A 22,035-nucleotide genomic window follows, 5' to 3' on the forward strand; every position below is an offset into this window, starting at 1 on the left:
CATAGTGCAGTGTTGTTGTTGCTGGAAAAAAAAAATAATTGTGTATTGATGCTCTTTGTGTGTTTGTGTCTTATCACTGCAGGTGCTTTTGAAGATGAGGATATAATCCATGTTGAGGGCACAGTGGACCCTGTGAGGGATATGGAGATCATCCATGAGGAGCTGAGGCTGAAAGATGAGGAGATGATCGGTCCTATTATTGACAAGCTGGAGAAGACGGCCATTAGAGGCGGTGACAAGAAACTCAAACCAGAATATGTGAGTCAATGTCCCAGCAGGCCCTTTGCTTCCCCTCACAGCAAGGCACAAATAATAACCCTCCCACACACATGGCCAAGGAGAAAAAATGTATGTTTTTTTTAATCTCCCTCCAATAGGTCTTACCCCTCCCCCTGCCCCATTTTTCCCTTTCTGGGATTGAAAGTGATCAGGGGTCAGGGGTTTTCTGCTGTAGAAATCATTAATAGAGAGTTACTTATTCAGCTGCTGACCCTGGGTCACAGCACTGGGCTAATGAAAGTGTTTCCACACAGCTCTTTTAATCTAAAGTAATACTCAAATCATGGAACAGCTCTTGCTCATGCTTATACACCTACAGCAGCTCAGGAAATTGTGTAAGGCCATACAGTGTGTGACACGTTTGCCTATACCTAGCTATGAATACCATAAATGTTTAGGATATTCTTTAACAGACGATTGTCGGGTTGTGTGCAACAAGGTGCAGGGTATAATGCAGGGTAAAGAAAAGGAAAAAAAAATCAACATCCTGGATGTCAGATCAAAATGTGTGGATGCACACACATTCAGGCGGTCATACTGTTAAGGTAATGAGGCTGAGCAGCCAACTTTAGCAATGATTTGGCTGTAAATGTCTCATGATGCCCTTCCATCATCGGAGCAGAATAGGATGGGCCAGCACGCGAGGGGATCTGGCCTTTCACTTGCCCAATTTCAGGCCCCGGCACACCAAGGCTCTGACCACTCATTACGCTAACGAGAGGGGCTATTTCACCTGCTGCAGAGGCCCGTGCTTGGCTGGTTCCCCTCAGACTAAACCCCCCTTTAAAGCCAACAGCACTTCCCCACACCCCTGTAGCCCCACAGACAGGAGCCTTTCAGGCTAGGCAGGTGGCCGCTTACGCACATAATCGCTAACAATTTTAGGCAATGAATAAAAATGATCTACATTACTTGTCAAAGGTTGTGCACATGTCGGCAAGTGAGAATCTATAGAAGACCTCTTTAGATGGCAAAGAATAGTGCTTATCAAAGCCTGCACCAAGCTTTTAGATGGGGGGGGGGGTTGTGTGATTGTCTCACAGGCTGAGCCTGGCAGTTGACACGCTCAGCTGTGTGCAGACAGACATACACATGTTTGTGTCAGCATCTATATGCAGAACATGTACATCAATACTGAGTCTGAAAAGGCACCCTTCAAAAAACAGTAGTGCTTGTTTGTTTTGTAGATTCACAAAAAGATATGAAATAAAAGGAATAATTCTATGCAGCTACTTAGATGATGAGTACTTCTTAAATAATGGAATAAAATCTAATTTCACAGTTACATTCAGTGGTTCTACAGGTCTTTATGTGGCCTAAAATTTCATGAGTAAAAACTGCTTGTAGTAGATTTTAAAATTTGTTTATATATCAGGATTTTAACACTTAATAAATGATAAATAAATAATAAATGTCATGATGCAGCGTTTACATTTATATTACTGTGTTAAAAATCCAAATCTATATTTAAACATGCATGGTGTCTTTTTCTTTTTGTGACAGAAAAAGAAAGACAAGAAAAGTCTAAACCAACAAGTAAATTATAAAACATGTATTTAAAAAAACAATCATGTCAAAACCACACAAGTCATTGTGTTTCTAAAATGTGCTTAATGAAAAATGCAGCACAATTAAATTAAGGAGCCTGATTTAATCTTAATTTGCACTTTTGCTTGTGCTCATCAAGCACTGTCTTTTTACCAGTAGTTTAGCAAATACTGTACATAGTTATCTAAGCATATAGAAATTATGTATATATACGTACATACATAATATACACAGAGTATGGTATATATATATGTTTACCCTTACTCTCTCTACATTATACATTAGTGTATAATTATGAGTACAATGAGTGTTTTCTCTAAAAAGAACAATGTGGAGTGCTGTGTGGTTTGTGACACGAATGAAACATGGTGTGTTTGAGGACATGTTGCTTCTGTTTTCTTTAACGTACTTCCTGCTGAAAGAGGATGAGGCAAGAAAAAAACACAAGGGGACGATTAACATGGTAAACTAAAAAGGAGGTCAGTTAGGGAGAGGAAGGCACATTTGTCCGTTAGGGGGGGGTTTGATTAGCCATTCACTTACCGATGCATCACAAACTCACATCTGAAGATACAATATTTAAGAAAATGACATTGTGAATTGATTGTAAAATAGTCTACTATGGCTAAAATCTGCCATCAAGGTAAAAAGTAAAAAGTCCCCCAATGTTTCATTGAGAGTTTAAGCTAAATGTATGTACATGCAGTAGGACAGAGCTCATATCTATGCATTGTTATAAGGATTTAAATCCATTTTCCTGTGTTTACAAGAACAATGTGTCATTGCTTTTGTCTGTGTGAATCCTCAAAATCCCTATCCTTACAAAACAATAATAAGAAGCTGGCCCACCAGCGGCGCTTCATGGTGGCAGGCGTATGTGTTTGACCCCTGTGGGACCTATCTGCCTTTTATTAACACCTGCCTGTTAGAGGAGCGCTGCACGGCGGCTGCGAGCTGATGAGGGAAACCTGGAGCGGGTTCAGCCTGTGTCACTGGCCGTTTGCTGTTTCCATTTCACAGATGATTAATCTCTCTGTGAAGACTTGGGCCGGCGCGGGCGGAGTGTATGCAGCTCTTCCTGCGCTCTCTCCCGCTGGCTGCACTCTGGCTGCCTGACTAAAAGGCCTTTAGAATTCCTGTGGAGAGAGATGTGCAGAGAGTGAATGCAGCTGGCTGGGGGTCAGTGTGTGGAGCTTTTTCTGCCATTGTGTAATTGAGGCTCTGGCAGGATTTTTTCCTCAGTTCTTTCAAAAGAGAGTATGATTGTGAAGTGCTGCAAGGGTTTGGGGAGGGAAAAGGAGGTAGGGGGAGTGTTGCAGGGGGTGGGGGAGTTTTTATATGAAGGGGGAGGTCAAGTTGACAGGAACAAAAAGAATGTGTTCCGCTAATTTCTGTGGGGCTGGATCAACAATAATAGGCTCAATTTCTTTATTACAAATTTTATAACTACCTCCCTCCCATTTTCCCACCCTTTTCCGCTTCCAGATCCTGTCAAGACCCAGTCTTGCCTGTGGTCTCAACCCACAAGTACCTCGGTAATGAATGTGGCATATATAGCTGGAAATGCTCAATATTTTCTCCAGAAGAAACAGTGAATAATTAGTTCTGTACCTCACGAGTGCTTATTCAGTATGACTGCATTCTGCAAAGTGCCTGAGGAAGGACCAATAATTTGCACCTAACTAACCAACTTCCAATTAGTTCCCTGCTCTTTCCAATTTTGTATCCTCTCTCTAGCCTTTTCATTAAACGGTCCCGGTGGAATATTGATGTATAAAACTGAGACTCTAAGCGAGACACCCCAGAAGGCATTTTGTCATGATTTAAAGAAGGGAAGGGGGTCTTATGCATGCCATCCCTGTCAAACCCGGGCCACTCCTGCTTGAATGTGAGCACAGCCATTGTTCATTTTGGCATCAGGATGCCATGCATTTAGGAAATAATTACCCCATACCCTGCTGGGTTTATATTCTTTTTCATCTCCTTTAATGGCTTCTTGTTCATTCTCTTTTATCCCCAAACAGGACGTTATGTGCAAAATCAAGAGCTGGGTAGTGGATGAAAAGAAACATGTCCGCTACTATCATGATTGGAACGACAAGGAGGTAAGCCTTTGGTGTCACAGTCAAATTTATTAATGTGATTTATCTTGCTAATCTTTTAATCTGATCTAAAAGTACAAGTGCTGTTTCCTTCTCTTTTTGTTTGTTTGTTTTTTCCAAGCCCTATGTCCTTGGTGAAAATCAAAAATTAATATTATATATTTAGCTGGTTGCATTTTGCCTAACTTTTTTTTTTTTTTTACAAACTAATGACATCTGGCCGTGCTGATCTTGATTTAAACTCTTTATAGTTGCTCCCCACAGTGCCTATACACCAGACTGTAATTTGATTTGGCTTCACTTATCTCGGTCTGTGCCGGCCTCAAAGGCTACTTTGGAAAGTTTGGTTTCTCACTGCTTGCCTTCTCTGTCTTTGTCACAGATTGAAGTGTTGAACAAATACTTGTTTTTGACATCCAAACCAATGATTTACCTCGTTAACCTCTCGGAGAAAGACTACATCAGGAAAAAGAACAAATGGTAAGTGCTTCGAAGAAAGACGGGCGCCAGCTTATTGTCCTCATTAATCATGACTGAAGAGCTTTACTTCTACTTATGTACAGGATGACGTTGATTTCTACTAACTCTGACTGACTGCATTATGGCTAAAATATGTATGTGTAATTGGATCTGCGTATGCATATGCTGGAGTGTGTGTGTGAATTAGCCTCACTGATCTACTGGCTGTGTTCTCCTGGTGACAGAGGATTTATCTGCCTCTCACGTAGGCGCACACAGCATTCAGCTCTGCAGACCCCAACCACACTCTGCATTTTATGGAGCTAATGCTAGCATATGGTCTACATTTTCAATTTTCCACAAAAACAAACATATGTACATTCAAAGCCAAACAAATAATTAATATCATGTGGAGATATCCAATAAATCAGAAGGATGGCATTCCTTAGATATTATAATGTATAACATGGAAAATAGTTTTGCTCTAAATACTTACATTTTCCTTTCACATGATGTTGCTCAAGTAACTTTTCACTTAAAAGTGATGAAAGTCTCACACATCACAGTGACAGCTGTGGGTTTTCTGTGAGGAGAGAAGAAAATGCCATGTACACACAGAACATTTTACTTTCTAATGCCCACACACAGGGATTTGTACTGCTTACTTTGCAGGTGCAGCACTATGTGCAATGTGAACTGACTGGGGATGATCTTCAATATAAACCTCTTCACACTATGATCCTTTACTCTGTCAAAACACTTTTTTATAATAATGTCATCTGACCAGAGTAAGGACAGGTCTAGAAGGCTGGTGTTAGACATCCATTATATCTGATAGGGCTACTTCTACAGCCATTTTGTTTTGTCAATAACACCAACTTGTGGATTGTTATCACACTTTTCCAATTGCCCTCTAGGCTTTACATGTCAGTCCATACAACATCTATTTATTTAGCTTTACTTCGGCATATTGTATTTGAAGGAAGTTGTTTACCTATGGCTGTTTGTTAAAATGTTCTTGACACGGAAGTATGACTGTCAGACGGGGAGGGTGAAAAAAACTCATAAATCAAGTGATTCATGTTATGTGGAACAGCCGTCATCAGTAGGACGATTTTTTTTAAATAGTGTGTGTGTGTTTTTTCTTTTAACTGTGTGAAATGCAATAAATCTTAGAGCGTTTTAAACAGGCAAACAGTAGTGCTCAGATGTCCTGAGGGCGCCACAATGAACAATGCCGACATCAAAGTGTTGATGTTTGACATGTATGACAAGTGATGAGTCACTTCCCTTGTCCAGAGAGGAGCTCACACCTGTTTGGAGATGATTACAGGTAGATCTAGCTGGCCCTAATTGTACAATAAATGCTGCTCTCAGCCCTAATGGCAGCTAGTCTGCAGCTGAGACGCCAGACTGCCATTTGGCTGTCGCCATGCTCCCATGTTTTTCCACCAGCACAGTTGAGATGATGATATGGTTAAGGACTATTCAAAGCAAACAGCAAGACAAATTGCAATCTCAGCTTTAATGTGTGGAGGAAAGAAGGTGAATCCTAGAATGAGGCAAATAAGCCAATTTTATCAGTGTCTCTCAGGACAGCCATTCAGGCCATCTCCCAGGTTTAGTTCCTCCTTTTTTTTTTAAGTACAGTCTTATATACATCTGGGTGTGTGCTGTCACTCAGGCTTTAGTTTGATGCTATTAATTATAATACATTATTTTTGTTTTTACATATGAAAGTTAATTGTATGGGCACTTAATAGCACGTTGTAGAAACAATCAACACAATTGAATTCCTTTTAACAAGCACAGGCGATAACATTTTTTTTTTTATCAGACTTTCTAAAAACAGTCCTTTGTTAAACAGATCATCCTGTTTGGAGTATGGGAACCACATACCAAGCTGCCCTTGTTTATACAAGAATACACAGTATTAGCTTTAGCAAGCCATCATTAATGGAGGGATCAGACGAGTAGCAAGGCCTCCTTTCATCCCCAGGTTCTCTGCTGGAGACAGTACATCATTTACTGTTGAGAGGAGCACATGGCTCCAATCCTATACAGTGTATGTGTATGAGAATGCGTACATGTGCATGTTTGAAGTCTGTTTCAGAGGCGACTCCATGCTCATTTGGATGCTGGCGTAATTGCGGTGTGGAGATCAAAGGCGTGCTGGCCGAGTGATGTTCCAGAGGAGACTTTACCACACAGCCCTCTCCTCTGTGCAGAGGGGGCCGCCTGCTGCTCACCGCTCCCCTCTAGCCATGCACTGCCCCCTGCACATCCCTGCTCGTAAAAAATGATTAAGGCCGCATTTGTCATGTGTTTATGACTGAGAGGCATTGCGTGATAGGGAATGGCATCTACAAGAGTCTATCAAGAGGCTTTCTCCTCTTTCCTCGGCGTCAGTGAGCTGCCTGGAAGACTTTTTCTCCGCGCCACATACTGTAGTTTGTATGTTAGAGAGGGTCATTAGAGCACTGTTGATGATGTGGTGACTGCAGCCTGCCCAGTGTTAGTATGTTTTCACTTGTCAGTTAAGATATTGTTTATTTTACAAGCTTGTGGCCTCATCATCTTTATCAGCCTTTATTTCTTTTAATAGGTTTGATATCAGATATTCATTTAATCCTCAGAGAACTAAGAGCGGTCACATTTTGTACTGTAATGGCAAAAGATATAGTTGAGAATACGCCAGATATGCTGTGATGTTTTTTTCTTGTCAGTTATGTCTTCTGTTTTTTTGTTTTTTTTTTTCCCTTCTTTTGGACAATGTGCATTAAAGTAAATTGGTCCCTCTTAAGTAGATGAGTTGACCTTTAAGGAAACCAGCAAGCGTGACCTGTCTGTGAGTGCCTCTGCGGTGTGGGTTCTCCTGGTGAGTGTAAGAACTGCAGGGTACCATTGCTTGAAGCTTTTATTAAGTGTGTGTGTGTGTGTGTGTGTGTGTGTGTGTGTGTGTGTGTGTGTGTGTGTGTGTGTGTGTGTGTGTTTCTGGATTTGTTTGTCTGCCTGCAATCTGTGTGTGTCTGTGTGTGTATTTGTATGTATATTTGTGGGCATGTGTACTTCTCTATATAGGATTTCCTATTTTATTTATATTCAAACAGATATATAATGATATAGTTTCTTTTATTATTTGCTACTTATTATGTTTTACATTAGGTACCTATATGTTCTTATTCTTTTATGCTATGAAGCCACAACTGAAAAACGTTTTTTAAATTTATTTTTTTCTGCCACAGAGGCATAAATTAATCTTTCACATTTTATCCCACCCATATTTTTCTGACATGACATAATTTAGATATATTTTTGCCGTGTTTGTTATCTCAGAAGCATTTCCTAATTCCTAAAATTGTAATATTAAAAAGAGAAGAAGAATTTTCATGTTTCCGTATTTTAAGTCCAGTTTGATCTCAGCTAATGATTTACTCTCATCTCATTTATCATTAGTTAAAAGATAGAAAAAATCCATATCTTTATTATAAAAGATAAAACAAAGCAAAAATAATTAATTGACCACATTTACAGATTTGCACCATAGAACTGACAAAAAACTCTTTGCATGACTCAGTGACACAATAGTTTTGTATGACTCAGCCCCACATATATAATGCCCTGCTGCATCAAATCCTCACCAGCAGACTAAATATGTATCAATCCACAGCTTCTGCAAATGCAGAGTTTACTCCTGCATGTGTGCTTGCTAAAAACTACAGTACCCAGCTGTTTTAGGCAAATATGATTATAATAATAACTTTTTATTATTAATAATAATTATTGTTATTTGCCCTTGGCTGGGTTTGGTCCTGTCATGGAAAAAAATAACTAATGCAGTGAGCACATGAGACATTAAATCTTTGATGCTAAGTTTAGAAGAAAAACAAATCCAACCCCAGTAAAGAAAGGATGAGAGAAGCAGGAAAATGTCCAGTACTCTGTTTCGCCTGTAGGAGGAGCTTTGACAATTGAAGGAAGTCCCACTAGCAGTTGCAGCATGTTCGTTGTGATCCCTCTGTCTTGAGAGCTTGTATCTCTTTTTTCCAAACAGATCTTCAAACAAATCCTGTGGAGGAATGATCCTTCCTCTGCACAGCTTTAGTTGCTTTGACTTTTATTTTGTTTAATCTTTTTCTTTTTTTTTTTTATTATTATCGGGTTTTGAAGAATCACAGTCATGTTAAGTGTGAACTTTCTTTTTCTAATCATTTTGACAAACAGCTAGCCATTTGTGAGTATGCATCAAGATTTAGAGACAGAAGAAAAACTGAGAAGGCGGGAGTGACTATTATGATTCACTGAAAGCCACTGTGTGAAAGCAGTCACTGCAGCCCACTTCAGCTACTCCAAACCATAATTCCCATAAACACAACTGAAACTTTACTGAGTGCAAAACCACTGGCTCCATCCAGGTTTTTAGGAACTGCAATCCAGACAGAGTTCACTTTGCAAAGCTATGGGGGAGATACGATAACTTGCTTTTTTTTTTTTTATTGTGTGCACAGTTAACCACTCTCTCCGTGTACAGTGTGGGATCCTGAGAAATACTTTCTCATGGTGAGACATGAGAAAAGCACCATACTGCCCACTCACTCCTAATGGATGCCTTTAGCTAGCTTTCAATGAGAGAAGACAACAGGAGAGGTTGTATAGTAAAACTGAAACAGATGGTGCTAATAAAGTCCTGTCAGTCCAGTTAGCCTGGTTATTGACTGGCCCGAGTAAAGGTAATGAAAGAACGCTGTTGACATGTCACATGTCACCTTGTTGTCTTTGTTGTGTCCTGGTAGTCAAGACACAGACGCTGCTGGTGTAACTGAGGAGACAGACCTCAAACTTGAGACTAACGGCGACTTTCTCTTGTCTTGTTGTTTTTTTTTTTTTCTTTAATGAGCCTGCAAGAAATCAGCGTGCTCTCTGAAATCCAATACAGATTGTCTCTTGTCCCTCATTTATAATGCCAAAGCCCAAGGACACTAATGCCGAGTGAGTCTCCTGCAGTTCATAATGTCTGTAGACACCTCTGTAGAAGCACTCTTTTGAGGGCATCCTGGGGATTGTTCCCCCTGTAAAACTGGTAGTTTGGCATTGCAGACATAAAAAGAAATGTCTGAGTTTCCAGTCTGTCTAATGATACATTTTGATAGCTTTGGCTTTGTTGAGCTGTGCTTTTTATTATTTTTGTGATAAGGGTAAGACCAAACACACATGCCACATTGAGTCGCCTGCAGCCTCGACTGCTCTAATGAGACAAATAAATGAATTTAGTGTTCCCACATACAGCTCCCAAACGCTTATTATCAGGATTATTGTTGAACTGTTGTGAATGGGAGAGTGAAAAAAAGATGCCGGATTGGAAGGGGGCATGATTGGCTGATGTTACATATGTCCTTGATTACCTTCCTTCTGCTTTTATTCTAATAAGTGGCATTCTTTGTACTCCCTAGGACAGCTAGACAGTCTGACACACGATGAGAATAAATATTGCATGTGGTAGACATTAAGCTGTCATCCTGGAAAAAAAGAAGAGATGGAGAAATCCGTGTGGTGTTCTTCAGCGCTACACTTTGCCTGCTCTTGTCACAATTGTCACATCTTGATGACTCCCCCCACTCTACCCCAGCCCCCTTATTTTGTCTCCCCCAGTCAACTGCCATGAATGACAGCATGGATACCCCATATAGAGAATTATTTTGGGTGATGTAGAATGTAGTCCTCTGGGTTACTGTTTGAATTTCTGATGTTTGCCTTTTTTAAGCCCCCTCTCCCCATAGGCCATGTCTTTGATATTGTCTTCACAACAACCAGAATAAAAGCAAAACCAGTATCGGCGGTTTGTTAGGGTTTTACCTATCATGTGCAAACATTTAAAGTCACAAGTGTTGTCTTTAAAAATTTAATGGGTGCAGTTATCAAAGAAAAGAAAGTTGTTCAAAAAAGCTTGTTACCAGCACACCCTCGAGGTTTGTTTGAGGTATGATGTGAGATGATGCTCTTAATTAAAGCTGCTCCCATTGTGCCTGTACCTTGTTGTGTTTCATCACGCTCGTGACTGCGTTGAAGACTAAAAGGAGCTGACAATATTGGTGATAGTGTGTGTGTGTGTGTGTGTGTGTGTGTGTGTGTGTGTGTGTGTGTGTGTGTGTGTGTGCGTCTGTCACATCTCCTTCACTCTAAGAGAATGATGTGTATTGCCTTTCCATCCGGCCATGGCCACAGGGAGCAGAGATTGTCTGCACTCTTGTCGCTCAGGAGCTCACCGCTGGGAGGATGAAAAGCTTCCTACAGGGTCCCTGACTTCCCAGCCTCAAAAGCCACCATGAGCTCATACCTCTCATTTCTGTTTCCCCTCCCAGAGAAAGGAAGGGCGGGGGTGGGGGGCTGGTTCGTGTATGCTATGTGCCACAGCTTCCTAACCCCCTAGAATCCTCATCCCTGCAACCTGGGACAAGCAAAACCGAGGGGACCGTGGATTTATTATTTGATGAGTCTGTGCCCAGCATGTGAGCCAGCAGCTGCCAGAATATGTGAAAATGCTCAGTAACACACACAGCTGTCATACCCGGGTTCAGATGCTGGGCCCTCCACCTGTGGGTGTGTCAGGGGGATGTAGGCAGTGGATTACTCTTCGGGTTTGTCGGCATTCAGTTGTATCTGAAAGGAGCACTCAAACTGGAGGTGATGGCCCACCTTTTACAGGCTTAACTGCCTAAGCACTCATAATAAAGCCAACCTGTATGAATGTATGTCAGACGCAGGCCCGGGTCATTGTCTCAGGTAGCTGCCCCTGTACTTTAGGAACTCCCATTGTCTTCCCCTCCTGAGCCATTTAAGCAGATCAAAGCTCTGACAAAGTCCAGGGAAGCCCCAGGCATGCGGAAACACAGGAATTATACCCCCCTCAGGATTCCCACACAAAAAAGACAAATAGACTAGCTGCAGAGGGTGGCCCCCTGTGGGACGTCTCCATTCAGAGCCAGTCTGTTTTGGAAGCCCTAATTGTTTTGTTTTTTATTTTGTCATTTCACAATATATTGGGCTTTAAATTAGATGTATTGTAAATACAACAGCCATCAACTCCAAAGATTACAACAAATAACACAAGAGCTTGTTCCTATATATAAGATAACCATATATATATATACAGAGATTAGCATTGTGCTGCTGCTATACTGACTTGTTTTTATTAACATAAACTAAAAGAAATAATGCATGTTTTAGATTTGTAAAAGTTTGATGAAAGTGTATGTAAGAAAAAAAAAATCTTTCTTTGAACTGAGAGCAGCAGGAAAAGCACAAACATGTCTTGTTCCTTAGCCTTGTTTGAGCCTTCAAGCTGGTGAATGATTAGCAGAAATAATGTCCCTGTCACCCTTAATCACATTAAAACGTGGTTAACATTTAATTTTTCCCACTTGATATGCAAAAATTTCCACTTGATTTGCAGCAAAGGCCATTGGAATTCCATTATAAAAAGAATAAAAATTTCAGGCATCATTTGTTCAGAGAGGGATATCAAGACCAGAAAGTGCTGAATCTTTTTATTAACCAAGCAGTGAGAGATGGCACTCGATGCTGGGACATAATGGGATACTGACAAGACATGGACACACACACACACACACACACACACACACACACATAGACACACAATTCTTACTAGATTTGCTTTAGCTTAGACTTGTGAAACCTTATTACAGAGGACAAGCATTGCAAAATGTTTTATTTTATGTTTAAAATTCTTGAAATCTTCAAGCACACAAAGAATGATTTCAGTTTTCTGACTGAGGGTTGTGATTGGTGAGCAGAAAAGCATAAATTAAGGCTTTTCTTACATTAAAGAAATCCTATGCATGGCATTGACTTCTTTGTAAACATACCTCTGAAATACAGATTTACATGGAAACACTTCAGATTGTTGGATTTCACAAATGACTGAAAGATAGGAACAGGATTTTAAAAAAAAGTATGTGGCATGTTTTACATAAACATTTCCCCCAATTTACACATTCATGTAAAATTTCATACAAATAATTGGGAAGGACATAAATACAAATTGCAGAGTAGCAGCAGTGAAGTTGACAGAATTGGTTTTGGGAGTCATGTTGATGGTGCAAAGCTCTTAATTGACAGTGCTTTGTTTCTGGAGTTGAGGGAAGGGGGTGTTTCATGTTCCTGTGGCAAGGTGTTTGTCTGGTCCTGTGTCACTCAGTGCGAGGACCCAGAGACCCCCATGCTCATTTGCAGCTCACGTTCTCCGTCTCAGCTTCACATTATTAAAATCATCCCTCAGCCTTCTACCAAGAGCCTCTTTGTTACTTGGCTGGCTTGGCTCAGCTCTGTCAAGTCTTCACCAATTACAGTCTCAGGTACAATGGTCTATTCAAAGGATCACAGCCCTTGACTGGTGTGGAGAGAGTGATTTGTGAATCATTATTCAGCCGCCTGTAGAGAACGCAATACCTGAGGAATGCAAATAACGTGCCACCAAATAGACAGCTGTGCTGCTAAAAGTGACAAACTACAGCTGTTATTATCTCAGATTGGATTTTTTTCCCCTCTTGGCGTGCCCACCATCTCCTTCATTTTTAGGTTTCTGGCTTTGACTAAATGTGTTTTATTTTTCTGTCTTTTGTTGGTGAGACATTGGCTCCCACCTTATTGCAGTGACAGCCAAACATCAACTCGGCAAACATGGTTTGAGCAGAAAGGGAAATATTAGGTTACGGCTCTTAATAGATGTGTATCTGAGCAGACAGACAAACTGGCACATGAGGTATTTCAAATTTACCCTGTAGTGTTATTCTAGCTGGTTGGGGAAAAACATCCAATCAAAGGAAAAGCGATGAAAACTGCCCGTTCCCCTGTCATATATTGTATATTGATAATCATTAGGTAGGAGCAGTGATATGGTGCTGTAGGTGATAAAGCGGTGACATTGTTATTGGAACAGATGTGGTATTGAGGTGGTCCGGTTCCTCCCAGTCTTTGATTCTTATGGGCTTTAAACAGGAAACTAGGATTACAGATAATGACAGAGACCCTTAGAATCAATCCAGCCTAGAAGCTCTGTCAGGCCGCCCGTGTGAAAATAGATTTGTGTGATGCTGTTCTTTGAGACCTGTCCAATCCCAGCCTGAGAGCTTGTGGGGCTAATCTCATAATTGCTCTAACCCCCTTATATTGTTCTCACTGAAAGTTGCCATTAAGTGTGAGGATATCTTTGTCCTGCAATGTCAGGTGTCCTGCTGCTGGACTGGAAAACAAAACAGAAAAAAAAAAACTCAGGTGGTTTAAAGAACAACAAAGACATTTATAAGTAAGGAAACACTTAGTGGTTCGTTGTTCTGCTCCTTCTTGTCTTTACATAAATGTTCAGGTGATAACAGTTATAATATAATAACTATTATAAGTAATAGATAATAGTTTTACTTATTATACCTGTGTCCATTTACTAGAAGTGGAGTATGTTCTACATTGCTGTGCTACTTTCACCTTAAGGGAAAGGTCTACATTGTTCCTGCTCCAGTAGTTATAAAGTGCACATTTCTTTTTAAATCTTTGTGAGTTTGTGCTCTTTCGTATGAGCACATGTCACATCAAATGTTTAGTGTGAAACTTTAAAGAACGTCGAACTGTCTGAAAGAAATGCCACCTTCGAAGTTCAGTCTCCTGCAAACACTCATATGTTCAGCTGCTCTCATGAATATGTATGCGCCGACAGACAGCAAATACTTTCATGTTAATCAAGTACTCCAACCAGTTTTGTGGCTGTTGTTTTTACCAGGCTGGTGAAAATCAAGGAGTGGGTGGACAGTCATGACCCCGGAGCCTTGGTCATCCCCTTCAGTGGCGGCTTGGAGAGCCAGCTACAGGACAAGAGTGAAGAGGAGAGGCAGAAATACTGCACAGAGCACAAGACGCAGAGGTTAATTAGCATTCAGTCTCCCCACACTTTATTATCAGCTGTGTCCTCCATGCACTCCTTTAATTGCATGTGCTGATAGAATAATAAATGGCAGAGTAATTACCATTATAAAGCAAAGGATCCCTCTTCTTACTGAACAACTCAGTCAAAGGGTTTTCCTCTAAATTAAGTTTTTAACTGTCATCTGTCATCTGTAGGTATAATTATAACTTGGGCATTTTGGGTTTATTGTTCTCATGTGAAAACCTCTATGGAGAGAAAAATTGTGACAGCAGATTTTTTTTTTCTCTCTCTCTCTCGGTGCAGAACGAGGCATCGAGTTGAATTCTTAAAAATGCTAAATGAGTCCACAAGCTTTCTAATTAATCAAAGAAACCATTGGAGAGTTGAATGTCTTATGTGAAACGAAGTGACCCATCTTATTCACTTAATGAGTTTATATTGGAATGAATGGGGCCTTGCCGCTGAAGTGAACTTTGTCTAGGCATCAGTGGCAATAAAGAATACTTAAACAGTTCAGACCCCTCGATTCAAACAGACATTTCTCTCCACCAGTGCCCTGAGCAAGATCATCAAGGCAGGATATGCAGTCCTGCAGCTGGAGTACTTTTTCACTGCTGGACCAGATGAAGTCCGTGCATGGACCATTCGGGTAAGAGGCAGCCACCTGCTGTGCACATACATGCGAGTGTGTGCACATGTACGCATGTACACACACCCAACAAATACACACACACACAGTGTCCCATGTTCCACCCTGCTGGCGACCTCACTGATATCACACACTTTCAACTTTGTCATGGTTGTGCTTTAGCTAGTCATTACAGGCCAAGGATAACTTCAATTACTGGTGAGCTGCTGAACAGTGAAAGTGGGGGCTACATTGATTGAGGAGGGCAACAATTGATTTTGCCCATTACGTCCATGAGAATGTTTCCATCCTGTGCAGATCTGCCTGCCCTCCTCCTGCCGCTGGAGATAAGGCGCCTGTGCATTGTGCCTGCCTAATCTGTGTGACAGAGGGTGTCTGTGCCAAAATTGATGTCGCTTTTCATTCGAATGTTTGTGGGCCTTTCTGGGGGCTCCTCCTCCCTGTGTGTCTCAGTTTACAGAGCCCGGCCCGCCAAGAGCTTTACGCAATGGGATCACAGGATTTACATCAATACAGATGTTGGCTTTGCATGCTGTTGTTGTTTGTTTGTTTGTTTGTTTGTTTGTTTGTTTTTCTCGAGCGGGTAGAAGTACAGATATAATAAGCCATTTGACTCGTCAGGAGTTGCATAATGATAAGTCCATGTAGGTGATTTAATACAGCAAAGAAAGTTTTTCAGAAACCTTTTGTTTGTTGTCTTCTATAATCATTAGCTGAACTTATTCTTATCAAAGAACCAAGCAGATAGTTTCGCTGCCCGAATGTAAGTTTCTTCAGGAATTAGTGACAGATGATCAGGAAATGCTCCAGATTATCTTTGTTCAATATGTTTATATGAAATATATTTGTATGAATATGAATTTATATGAATATACTGTTGCAAATGATGTTTATTTATAAGAAAAGTCAATAGAAATACCTCATGGAATGGAGTTAATGCACATGAAAACATATTGTTTCAGATCCCTTGAAGGGCTCAAAGGTGTTTTGTTTTCCAGATGTTACAAAAGTAAAGAACTAGAAGAGAACACGCACAAGGTTATCAAATACTGTATAAACACATATACAGTATTCTTTTATTGCTAAACCAACAAAATGATAAAATGTCTGTATTTTAATTTAGATTTAATACAAAATAATGATTGTATCTGTAACTGTAGTTCACGTTTGTCCACAGAAAAACGTACATGTTAGTCAAATATAAGTATAATTACATGTATATCACTACAAAATAACGGATCAAATGGGTAAATTAGTACCAACCGAAATTATTGGCATTAGAAATAAGTAAGAGTCCAGGTCATTGTTTTGTATGCAGTAAGAAACTAGTAAAAATTCACGTTAAACAATATGATCTTTTAATTCAATTAACCTGAAGTGAAGTATAAATTGTTGCATAAAAGAACCCCGCTGCAGGCATGAGGTGAACAAGAGCTCTGAGCACAAACTACTCGTCCATTAATTTCTCTGAAAAACAAAGCACAGGTCGATGTCAGTATTTCATTTTCTCTATAATTCCCACTAAGTATATCTATAGTAAAATATGTTCAGAAGATCAAAGTGTGGAGAACAGAGAAAGCTGAGTGTGCTCTTAAGAAAGAAACAAGCTACCTGGTCAGATGTGAACACAGAACATGACTTGCAGCTTCCCCACGAATACTGATGGTCTAATACTTAGATTGTCTGCAAACAGGATGCCCCATTCTGATTTTATGTTGATGCAGAAGACAACAATAACTGTGCTGATATGTTTGCTACTGACCAGATAGAAAGTTACCCTGCTGAACGTAACAAAAATCTGCGGCTTCAAATTATTTACCTCAATATTTTTTTCACATTAATAATGAGCACATACGAGCAAATTTAAACACAAACTTTGGAAAAAAAATAACGATAATGATCGTGAATCTCACACTGTGTTTAGGCCAGGGGGGAAAGATGAGCTCATTGTCTCTATTTTTGTTTTACACAGGACACATTACATTTTAGCCAGATGACATCACCGGATTTAGGCACACACTCATCTCAGCATGACTGATGTCCTTGCTATTTACAAAAAAAGTCTCGAAACACTTCAAAGGCATCCTCAAAAACACGCTTGTCCCCACTGACATGACTGATTACAGCCAGCCTTGATTGTGTGTGAGAGGCATTTAGTCAGGTAAGCATCAGTGAGTAACTATATTAAGCCAATACATCTTGCATTGTAAAAACTACACTCAGTAATGTCGTGTTCCTAAGTCCTTTAACATGCTTTATTAGGCAGCCTCGAGGTGACCATTATCTATCAGCCTCCTCTGCACAGCTCTTAACTAGGACAATGTGGATCTCTTGTAATGCACCATATGAAAAAAATCCCTCCCTTAATCTATTTTTCTTCAGATAGACAAACCTTGATGCTGATTAATGGTAGTTAAACTCACAAGCACTCCGTCAATGAGATTGCAAAGAGATGGTAATGTATTAGAGTCATTAAATACGCATCATTCTTTTGGCATGAAATATGTTGACCCCAACCTGATTATATACGTAATTAAAACTGCTCAACAGTTCCTGAGCACAGAGCTGCAGAGCAGAGAGAGAGAGAGTCTGCAGGTCGACAGGCAGGAGTCATAATGATGCACAGCAGCCACGTCACTTATTTGGGTCATTTGTCATTTCCGCCCAGCATTATTTCAGTGCATATAAATTGTGCAGTTTATCAGTCACCACTTGTGCCTTAGAGTGTTAAAGAGGATTCATTGAAGACAGAATTTATAAAAGTGTTAAACTGCTTTTTTGTGCTTTGTAAACAACTTAAGGAACACATTTAAATGTCTATTCCAAGTCCATTTAAAGACATTAAAAACAGTTTCATACGCTCCAGAAGTCCAACATTATTACATGTTTTCATTTGAATTACTAAACTCTGGAGTCTGACAGCAGCAAAGCCTGGTGCAGTGAAGTCTGTACCATCATGGCCTCTCACTGCAACACTGGGTCTTCTTGCTGTCATGACCAGAGAGCTGAGCAGCGACCCACAATGAGACAAGATTGCTTGGACAGAAATCAATACCACCACGGAATGGGAATCAGAAGGCATTGATAGCAGTGCTGGGTCCTTATCGGTGTCCAGGCTGCCCTAGCAGGGCACAGCCGAGTGGAAAGCTATCCAGAAATCAGGACCGAGGCAAGAATACCCCCGACTGAAAACACCCCTGAGTGATGCTCCCAATGTTATCACCCTATCAAACACCATGTCGCTCGCATGCTGTAATCCATCTTCTCCAAAACAATTCATTTGTCCTCTCTTTTCCTTCCTTGTGACAGAAAGGAACTAAGGCTCCACAGGCTGCGGGGAAGATCCACACAGACTTTGAGAAGGGCTTCATTATGGCGGAAGTAATGAAATTCCAGGATTTTAAAGAGGAAGGCAGTGAGAGCGCTGTCAAGGTGAGCAGTCAGGGAGCCAGAGGAGATGAGAGGAAGTCTCCTGTGATCAGTGGAGCTGACAGTCAGCACACAGCTCCTACTGCAAACTGCTCTTCACCTTTACTCAGGGGAAGAAATTACTGCACACACTCCAGCACCACTCCTGACAAGCCAACTGATTCTGGCTCTAAACACTGCCATTCTGCTCCAGCTGTGCATATCTTTATCACAATGTGTCTTAACTGGCTGATGGTAGTTCTTGTTCGTGGCTCAGCACTGTCGCTCAGAGGTAACACTTCTTCACCTCACCAGGCATTTATCAGATCTATAGAGTGTGCTGTTAGCTTAGAGCTCTCTGTTTGCCAAATCCCCCAGCCACTGTAGGTAGGTGACAGTGATATAAAGCGGCAAATTAAATAAAGTGTGAAATTCTTCAAATAAGGGCTGTTACATGGATGGGTAGCACAGAAATGTGACTCGCATATCTTAATTTAATGATGGCCAGTGTTTGTTTTGACCTTTTCTGTGACTGGGCTGTGGGTTTGCTCATGTGCACACTCCTCTCAAATATAATAACTGATTTCATGGTGAATTTGTAAAGACAATAACTGGGCGTCAGCTTTAGTGAGTAAAAAAAAAAAAAGACATGCTTCAAAATGACTTTTTTTCCCGCTACATGTCTTGTTTTGTGTTTTCCATCAAGTTAGTGTCACATCGAAAATTGTAATGTGGTTAATTAGAAGTTAATAATCAGTTATTCAACACATCACATTAAATTCTTTTTTTTTTATTATTATTTAATTTCTGTATGTGCTATAATCTAAGTTTAATTCTCAGTTACATGAATTCACACAGAAGTGACTGATCTTACTGTGTGTGACATTTGTGAGCAGCAGCTGTAAGCCATGCTGTTACAATCTCACTATCACCCCCATCAACTCGATGCACCCACTTACAGACTCGACTAATGTAATTATGGTGACACACAGGGACCTGCGGGGACCTGCGGGGACCAGCGAGGAAAGGAAGCACTATGAAAACATTTAAATCTCTTTACTATTCAAGTCTTTTTTAATAAGTATTTAATATTTAATGCAGCAGCAGTGTATTGTCCACACCCTCCATAAGCTGCAAACAGAGGGTGAAATGTGTCGGTCTCTGGGGAGTTTCACTATTGTTATCCGTGGTTGAGATCTGAGTGTCAGGTCCTTACTGCATGCTCTCTTACTAATCCCTTTTTGAGCCTCATAAGAACATGGAGCGTTTCCGACTGTGGCATTAAGGTTCGTGCTATTTAATGCCAGTTGTGGGAATAGGCTGTCTGAATAGGGCCAGTGTACGGGGATATCACATTATTAGTAATCATATCTGCTTAAGCCAAGCTTGCTGCTCCAGATGGCTGCTTTCAAGTGCAAATGAACCAGTTAGTCGTATCTGGTTTAATACATACTCAGGAATCACAAATAGCCATTGATTTTTTTCCCCTGTCTCCCTCTCCATCCAGTGTTTCTGGTGGTATTGAGCTTGGATTAAATGGTCTCCTGAGCCTTTAAAGGGACATTGATTCTTCTAATTAATTGTGTGCTGAGCAGAACCAGAATGCATAAACCTGTCCGTATTAGCACTTCAAGTCAATTATTTTGAGTTTGCCGGGAAGGAGAACAAACACTTACTGTATACAAAAGAAATGTTGGAACTTATTTTGTTTCCTTGAGAAGTTTCATAGTGCTGTAATCAAAGACTTATTAACATTTTTTGCTTGTGCACATCAAACTAAAACGGGCAGAAGAGAGGATTATTCACTCAGTGGGAATTCAGGCACCCCTTGAACAAAACATGGAAGTGTGTGTGTGCGTGTGTGTGTGTCTGTGTGTGCGTGTGCGCGCACGTGTGCGTGTGTGTGTGTTTATGGCTGTCATTGTGAGGACCAACGTTGAATTTTTAACCGTTGGACTGAGGACATTTTAACAAAGTGACATTTTAGCTGGGCCTCACTATGAGAAGGGTGTTTAAAGAGCAATTTCGGGGTTCAGACTAGTTTTTTAGGGTTAGGTTTAGTACTAGGTTTCGGTTAGCGTAAAGTTAAACAGAGTAGATTGGCATGGTCTATGTGACAGTAGGGGGTTGGGAATGAATTATGTCAATTAGTGTCCTCACACTGACTGGCATACAAAAATGTGTGTGTGTGTGTGGGGGTCTGTGTTTGATTGTTTGATTGCTGGTCAACCAATGAATAGCTAAAGTCTTTAACCTATGCATTTAGGGTATTGTTTTATTGCTAACCTTTCATTTTAATTCATCTTTTATATTATTTTACAGGCTGCTGGGAAATACAGACAACAGGGAAGAAATTACATTGTTGAGGATGGAGACATCATCTTTTTCAAATTTAATGTACCAAATGCACCAAAGAAAAAGTGAAAAAGTGTTTACATAACTGACTGTATTGTTACCTTTTCTTGGCTGATACACACTGCCACTTTTTTTTTGTTTTTGCTTTCCATACTGTAGAATTGAACCCCCCCACCCTTACCCATGTGCCAAGGCAGAGGTTCAGTAAACTCTGACAGCTTTGCTATTTAAGATCAGGATCGGCCCCCACTCCAAATTGTAGCAGCATTTGAAGGAGCATATTACTCTCCAGATACTTCATTAATCTCCATCACTGGTGCCAGCACTGACACAGCTGACAGCGGGGACAATGCCACCTGCTCCTCTCCCCCTTCTGCAGATAATGCATGTTTTACAGTAGCCCAGATGTCTACACTCAATAAAACATTTGACAAAACCAGTCTGTGTGTGTTTTGGGATGTCTGTATTGAGTGGGAAGCTGCATGGGGATGGTGATAGCGGTCCTGCCGACCACTGATTAGAGAATTAAAAGACACAGCTGACATTGACTGTAGCAGAGAGGGGACAATTACAATTAAATCTGTTAAGTGATGCTGATTTCAGAAGGGCACATGCAGGATGCAGGTGTTTTGGCCAAAGATTTGGTCAGTTTAAACAATTATTTGTAAAGTGATTGAGTTAACCTTTAATTTACTTTTTTGTTTAATTTATGATTGATTAATATACAGTATTTGTCCTCTGCTTTGGTCCTCAAATACTGACATAAATAGCATCTTTGTTAGGTTTACAGTTTTCTTACTCCCATCCCTGAACACAAGAGCAAACCCAAAATAGAAATATTCATTCAAATCATAATGTTGCAAAAGAAAAAGTCCACATTTTGTGATATTCTGTATAGAAGTTGACACAATCCACAAGCACAACCAGAAAACAATTCCTGTTGTCTGAACTAGTGTTTTTCTCTGCCCCTATACTTTGTGTGCAAGTGTTTGTGAAGCATTTATGCTGATGGAATTGTATGGCTGCAGCCACAGCGCACCCAAGTAAGATTGTATTCTCCGTGGGAGTCCCAGCCAAGAGCTGTAGATCAGCTGCGCTTTGCTGAATATCTTGTAACCATTAAGACTGCAGAGAACAAAATGGCCCTTTGATGGGAACAAAAAGATTGAATAAAAATGGTCATTTCACAGAGATGGTATTGCATATCCAAGTTTTGGATAGGATGTTTTATGGAGCCGACCCTGTGCTGGCACTACAAAGAACAGTGTTTGTCACTGAAATAAGGTGGATTATAGTCTTTA

The 22,035-nt window shown here is 40.5% G+C and overlaps 1 protein-coding gene across 2 annotated transcripts in view; it reads left to right on the top strand.

Moving 5' to 3' along the window:
* The window catches only part of LOC113172783 (obg-like ATPase 1), a 38,637-nt gene extending 17,504 nt beyond the window's left edge, over nt 1-21,133 (top strand). Inside the window, exons 5-11 of one of the 2 annotated variants that reach the window (XM_026375807.1) lie at nt 83-258; nt 3,852-3,932; nt 4,312-4,409; nt 14,179-14,319; nt 14,875-14,971; nt 18,281-18,403; nt 20,702-21,133. In XM_026375807.1, the coding sequence (XP_026231592.1) occupies nt 83-258; nt 3,852-3,932; nt 4,312-4,409; nt 14,179-14,319; nt 14,875-14,971; nt 18,281-18,403; nt 20,702-20,803 (818 nt within the window). In that variant the 3' untranslated portion in view covers nt 20,804-21,133. Of the gene's footprint in view, nt 1-82; nt 259-3,851; nt 3,933-4,311; nt 4,410-14,178; nt 14,320-14,874; nt 14,972-16,943; nt 17,069-18,280; nt 18,404-20,701 lie in introns of those variants that run through there. The other variant, XM_026375808.1, reaches the window with a different exon arrangement.
* The last annotated feature ends 902 nt before the right edge of the window (nt 21,134-22,035 follow it).

Source organism: Anabas testudineus, chromosome 21 (assembly GCF_900324465.2).
Source record: "Anabas testudineus chromosome 21, fAnaTes1.2, whole genome shotgun sequence".
Classification (NCBI taxonomy): Eukaryota; Metazoa; Chordata; class Actinopteri; order Anabantiformes; family Anabantidae; genus Anabas; species Anabas testudineus.